Source organism: Adiantum capillus-veneris, chromosome 21 (genome assembly GCF_014529385.1).
Source record: "Adiantum capillus-veneris isolate H3 chromosome 21, ASM1452938v2, whole genome shotgun sequence".
NCBI lineage: Eukaryota > Viridiplantae > Streptophyta > Polypodiopsida > Polypodiales > Pteridaceae > Adiantum > Adiantum capillus-veneris.
Genome location: NC_140951.1, coordinates 117,210,256 through 117,216,963, shown reverse-complemented (window position 1 = coordinate 117,216,963; position 6,708 = coordinate 117,210,256). Strand labels below are relative to the sequence as shown.

At 44.0% G+C, this 6,708-nt stretch overlaps 1 protein-coding gene across 2 annotated transcripts; it reads right to left on the bottom strand.

Moving 5' to 3' along the window:
- Nucleotides 1-3,758: 3,758 nt before the first annotated feature.
- Nucleotides 3,759-6,409, bottom strand: LOC147431597 (uncharacterized). 2 transcript variants are annotated; one of them, XM_086494141.1, is made up of 4 exons: nucleotides 6,263-6,409; nucleotides 5,793-6,169; nucleotides 4,386-5,088; nucleotides 3,759-4,267 (listed from the first exon to the last, which is right to left on the bottom strand). In XM_086494141.1, exons 2-3 carry the CDS (start codon nucleotides 6,072-6,074, stop codon nucleotides 4,387-4,389), a joined length of 984 nt encoding a protein of 327 aa, XP_086350267.1. In that variant the 5' UTR covers nucleotides 6,075-6,169; nucleotides 6,263-6,409; the 3' UTR covers nucleotides 3,759-4,267; nucleotide 4,386. The 2 variants fall into 2 exon arrangements, with proteins under 2 accessions (XP_086350267.1, XP_086350266.1); XM_086494140.1 differs by having other exon boundaries at nucleotides 5,793-6,403.
- Between the last annotated feature and the right edge of the window lie 299 nt (nucleotides 6,410-6,708).

Genomic DNA, 6,708 nt, shown 5'->3' with positions numbered 1-6,708 from the left:
TTCTGTTTGGTAATGCATTTGCGAGAGTCTCTATAAATGGGGAGTTGTCATAGTTAATTCTTCTAATGAGATCCATCAGGCGGGGCTGTCATATTGCCCCCCTTCTATACAGGTACATTTCATCCCACGGTCTTTTGATAAGATGTGCCTCCAACAATTTGCAAATGATATTAATGCTTTTCTACAAGCTAATAATGTTGTTGTTGAACACTTTCTGGAATGTCTCAAATTGTTCAGACTTGTCAGTCGATCTATTATCAATCATCATAAAATAGGTTTTAAATCATCTAATGGTTTTATTCCAAGCAGTGTACCTCTTTTAGGCTGTCAAATAATCCAGAATGGAAAAATCTTCATATTATTATGTATACTAATGGGTTTTTTAAGTTTCTTTTGCTCAAAGATGGCAGTCGGTCTTATATAAGTTCAAGGAAAAGGTATACAATTGTCAAAGCACGCAGTCTAGATTGGGAGCCAGGTCCTTTGTTCTTAATCATTATATGCTACCTTCCCTTATCTACTTCATCTCTTGTTGGAATCCTTCTAAAAGTAAATCACTTTGGCAAGGAGGTTTTGTGGGGGAGCACTGAAGACTCACTGAAGATATCAACAGAATCCCTAAAGTTTCAAGGGATATTTGCTGTCAACCCAAAGAAAGAGGTGGGATTGGTGTCCTGAATATTGAGCATATGGCTATTAAGATGGCAGCTAAATGGATTAAGAGGTATGTCTCCTCCAATGACTACTAGGCATGTCTCATTTAAAAATAACATTTCATTTGAAGTCCACAGATCCTGGACTAATCTTTCCTTATGGGATGCCAATACCTCCCCTTATGGTATTGTCCGTACGAGATCCTCACTCATCTGCAGATTCTCGACTTCATGGTTTACTGTCAAAGCTGCTTGGAATGTTCCTAACTACATCTTCTACTCCACTTTTCTCCTCCAAGATTCTATCTTGTCTGGCTTTCTCCCTTTTACCAAAAGCATTTCTCCCTCAATCAAACACCACAAATGCTTCAAGTATAACATCAAGACCTAGAACGATGTTTTTAAGGATAGCCAACTAATGAATTGAGTGCAAATACTAACACCTTCAATGTTAATAGAGGTTGTCTTGGTTTGTTGCTATGTAGGATAGATGATATGAAAAACTTCACTTCCAAACAATATGCTACACATGGGAGTATTAACACCTTGCAAAAGTTTGTAGATGCTGCTTTCCAAAGGTTTAGCAATCTTTAAGGACTTTAGGGAGGACCTGAAGAGGAAGCTCAACAGAAGATGGGGCCTCCAATGGAACTCCGAACAATGGATCTACAAATTTAAGTATGCCTGGGCTTTTCCTACTGTCAAACACAATGCTTTAAGCTGGCTCATAAAGGACTATGGATTGGTGAAAGAGCTTTGAAAGCTAAAGTGGGGCACGGTTAATGTCCTAGGTGTATAGGTTTTGAGGACCTCAACCACCTCTTCCTTAGCTGCCCCAGGGCGGGGTAATCTCCTCAAAGTTTTACTTCAATGTTGCAGCTCTCTTCGTCCTACCCCCTTTACCCCACAGGAAATTCTTTTGGGAATTTGCAAAGGTAGTGACATAAATTCCTGGAGATGCATCTATTTATGGCACAACTAGTGCCAAAGGAATAATGCTTTGCTTAGGAACATTGAAGAGTAGAACTTTTATTTGCTAATGTTTGATGTGAAGATCTCTCTCTAAATCTTATGAGAGATGTTTTAGAGCTACCCTTGAACTCCATCGAGAAGCTTTTCAAATGGCAAAAACAGTCCCCATTGATGTTCAAAGTCTGATTCCAACCAAGGCTTCGCGTAACTCAATGCCTCGGATTGCCTCTTTCCGAACCTTTGAGGCCTGTGATGTTTTTTTGACACTTTTCAATTTAAAAACTTCAGTTTTCTTCCAAAAAAAAGAAAAAAAAAGATGAAGTCAATGTATAGCAAATTGAAGTACCCTGATTTTCGCTTGCACCCTTGATAAAGGCCTACGACTTTGACAGAGCTGAGAGGGGTATCATCATGCAGTGGTCGGTAAAAATGTGTCTCAGCTTAATATCGTGCCGTTTCCAATTTCAAAAATGCCGAATGAGGGCAAGGGGAAAAGGAGAAATTCAGCCCCAAAATAGAGAAAAACAGTGTAAGATATCCTTAATTTTCTAAAATTTCCTCTCGGCAAACTAAAGGAAAGGAAATTTGTATGTTTGGAAAAATGATGTTTCCCCAACACGTATGCGAATATGCTGGTACTATTTCTCCATGTGAATTGTTTTCAACGGCCTGCTGTTCATGAATCATCAAGCCTTAAGGATACTCGAGTTAAGCAAATTTGGAAAGCTAGACTCTTGAGCCTGGATTCTGGAACTTGAAAGCGGGAAGTTGGAAGTGCTTACTTGCAGTGGACTGTGTACACTGTACACGCAAAAAATGCAGAGTCTGTGAAGTCTGTGGAGAGTCATTGTCCAACTTTTGATCTGAAAAGAGCCCTGTCGTACAGCCAGTCAAAGGCGTCTACCACAGGACTGATAATGACATCAGCTACAAGAGTGGACTGTGGGCTGCCTCGTTTATAAGTGACACGGGGTCCGACTCGCGGGATATACGACAGGGGCAAATTGACGGCCGGCACGTGATTTGGCCTGTCGGATCGACGCAGCAGAGGGGGACAGGTTTTTGATTGCGCAAAGGCACATAGCTATCAGCAACGCGCGATAGCGCAGGTGGTTAAGGCAGTAGGCTGCGGAGGGGGGAGGTCGTGGGTTAGACAGGCGGACCCGCAGCAGGGGAACGCAAATTTTTTATTTACATTGGCATACGATCAGCGGCTGATCCATCTTCAGCTGTTGATCCCATGAGTCATGCCCGTGTCGCTTATCAACAAGGGAGAGAGAGAGAGAGAGAGAGAGAGAGAGAGAGAGAGAGAGAAAGCTAGCTCAGAGCAGTGTTCCCAAAGGGCATTTTCCCAAACAAATAGAAAAAATTGGGCTTCCAAAATTTACGGGTTTTTCATAAGATTAACTAAACAAGGGTTTCCAAATTGTAAATTTTTATATTGCAGGTAGAAACCAAAAACCTAGCAGGTGCATTGTAACAGTTTACAGGTTTCCTGGGAACACTGGAGAGAGAGAGAGAGAGAAGTGTGTAGTGCGCATGGGGCAGTCGTTGGCTCCACGAACACCCTCACATCATTGTGCACATGATCCCAGTCGTTCGCACACTGCCTGTAGTGAAGTCTTGCTGGTGCAGACATGGCAGGGAATCCACGAGCTCCGAATTGCCTTGCTCAGACAACGGCCCTCACCTATATTTCACATGGGCATGGGAGGGGATGTGATCTACCGTGGGATGCTCCGGGAAAACGTAAACAAGCTCGGCCACCCGAGTTTACATCACCAGGTATGCACTTAGGCCGAATAGACCTGGCCAACACCTCATGTGCATAACATGAGAGAAAAGAGAGAGAGAGAGAGAGATGACTCATGAATCATGAGCAGAACATTGCCAACAACCTTTTTTTTGGACCTGAGAGGAAAATGGAACACTGTAAAGTCTCCTGGTTTTAAGGTCACAATTTCAATGATTTGTGAATTTTTACACTAAAACGTGTAAAATTTTACCAATTTTCTTCAAGGCAAGCTCGGAAAATTTTACAATTTCAAACAATTACAAATGCCATAATCTCGGTGTGAGAGAGAGAGAGAGAGAGAGAGAGAGAGAGAAAGAACCTGTGAGAGACTACGATCATAGTCACAATTTTGACTCTGGTAAAAGTGCCTGGTAATTTTTCACGTGAGCTGTACATACTACATAACCATCATCACTCATAGCCAACTTTCACAGCTTGACAGTTGACTACACCCTGCACAGAAATATGAATCATGGCCGGTTTTGTGCGCGTCGCGGTCAGCCTTCAGAAGCATCATGATGAGGTGTACTTGAGGAGCCCTACTGCCATTATTGAAGTACAGAAAGTACTTTGGACGCAAGCACGCGGCCTCCCGCACCTGCGGCGATGATATGCTTCAATACTGAGTCATCATTCAAGCTTGTAACAAGCACTTCACTCAAGGTGGCTTGGCTCCCATAGTTTCACCACAGGTTAAGAGATCTCTCTACCAATATAGGTGGCTTCTCCTCCATAATAGCTCGGAATCCTGACTCAGGTTCTACAATGATGACATAACCACTTGAAAATCTGACTCATGCTACAAACAAAGATTGCTGTGTCGGCCACCAACTCAAAGTAGCAACACCTGCATGAGTTCAATGTCTAGCTCATTTACTGCCAATCGCACCATGCAAAACTATGCATTGTGCAACACACTTCACATTTTAACAACAGCCACGACTCAAAAGACTATCATTGAGCACCTTAAAAGGGTCCACCATGAGGTTGAGGAGAGCCAATTGGCGTGTTTTGATTAGATGCCCTCGACTCTTGCAGAAATGGTGGATAGTGCTGAGAATACAACAGCATTGACGGCAAAGTCGACCGGGTCTCATACTGCAAAGGGCCCAAGTGAGTAGGATAATAATGGCTCTGCGAGGGATACAGACCGGTAGTTTCCGAGGGAAGAGCTGTGAAGCTTGGTGTAGAAGCCCCTTGGGAACATTGAGCTTGTAAAAGCTCTCTTTGCTCAACTACAGCGGATGGAAGATAGGCGTCAGCAACAGCTGCGTTATCTCGTAAGGCAAAGAGGTTACACTCATTCCCCAAAACATAACGACTAGAGAAACCTCCAAGTGGGAGATCATTCCCAAAATGCACGTGTGGAGCTTCCTCATTGGATGCAAACCGAACCATGCCCGACTGCAGCAAACTGATGTGCGTGTTACTGACGTGCAGCGGAGACGAGGTAGTGGAGCATTCCCCACCTGTAGAGTCAATTGCATCTATGTTCAAAGGTGGCAATGTGCAAGTAAAGCCTCCGAGGCTGTTGAGACTGCTGCCACTAGGTGCTGGTGTGAGAGAGGCGGGGGTCAAAGATCCTGGATTGGATGAAGATCTGTTTACAGGCACATACTCCGGTATCCCTGAGCGGTTTGGGCAACTGCTGGCAGGTTGCAGCAAAGCCTACATTCACAAATTACAAATCTTCAGTCATATATAGAGCCTCTGACGACCAGAAGCCATTAAAAGGACTTCCAAGCTTGATGGACTCAAACTAAAAAATAAGCTCAACACAGCTCAGCTTTCAGGCAAAAGTCAATGTGGCACATCATAGAAATGTTCAGGCCGAGCGTTACGACACATTCAAATAACTAAAACCTTGCGACCTAATTGATGCCATGTCCTTCAAGTGAGATAAAAAAAACATAAGAAAACCATGAATCCTTCCCGCAGAGATACCGCTCACATGTCTCATTCTAAAATTTGGACTTCAAAGGGTTCACTAAAGATGCTCTTGTGCCAATTTTAAGCCCCTCTTTACAAGCATGTTATCTCATCTTACGCACAAGGAGAGAGTTGCTGGAATAGATCATTGACATCCCGCCAATGTCCGACCACTCGTGATCGAGGCAAATCTTTAAGAGCCCAACACTAAATCAAAATAGCCACAGAAACATATGCTTGCCATCTGCCATAACATCCATGAAAAGACTTTGGTAACAAGTCCACAAACCCTTCTTTGCCGTAAAAGACAGTAGAAGACCACAAAACCTCTTTGCCATAAAGGTCGTAGAAGACGACAAAGCCCTCTTTGCCATCTCAGCTAGCAAGGCCATCAACAATCAAATCCTCCAAAACCAGCAATTAAAAGAAATGCAGGTACTCACCGGGTTCCTGAAGGTGGTACCATCCGCCTCGACTACCCACCCTGCCTCTATGGCTAGAGCCCTCAACACATCATTGATATCCGCACGCGGAGGTAGATTGTAGTTCCCATGCTTGCGCAAACCTGTAAGAATCTTCGTGGTTATAGAGCGGCGGTGCCTTTCGCGCATTTTGGTCTTCTCCTTCTCCTTCTCACTAGAGACTTTGAGCCTCTTCTCTTTCTCGTCATCACGGCGGAGTATGGTGCAGATATCATCCTCCTCGGTCGCCTTAGAGTCTTTCATTCTCTGCAGATAATGTATTACCCACCTCACATTGACATATCTATGGGTTGGCTTGAAGCTTTCATCTCAGAGAAGCGGGGCCCCCTCCTCACCCTCTTTCCGCAAAAACAGTGAAGAATCAAAAGCTAGAAGAACCCTTCGTTTCACGCCCTAAAATGGAGAGAAAATCGAGAGTAGCATGTGGGTACCTTCCGCCATAGCCAGAACACAAGGAGAGTGCAGGCGAGCTAACGATGACGTGGAGTTGCTAACCAGCTCGCAATTTCAGTTACTCCAACAAAGCTTTGTCCCTATCTACACCATATTAAATAGCCTAAGAGGTCTTTCACATGGAGTTCTCTCTCTCTCTCTCTCTCTCTCTCTCTCACACACACACACAGACACACACACACACACACACACACACACACACACACACACACAAACAGGAATAGGTATGACTTATGAGAGGCAGCCGGCTGGTTGGTTGCCTACGTGGAATTCCCTCTTTGGTTGGCCTTCTCAGTGACAGTTCACACACTAAAGCTCAAGGGCTAGCTCCTCCGAGAGCAAAGGAGTGAGAGAAGGTTGAAAAGGGTAGAGAGTCCCATAACTTTCATATGATCCTTAACTTTCTATGTATTTTACAAGGTGA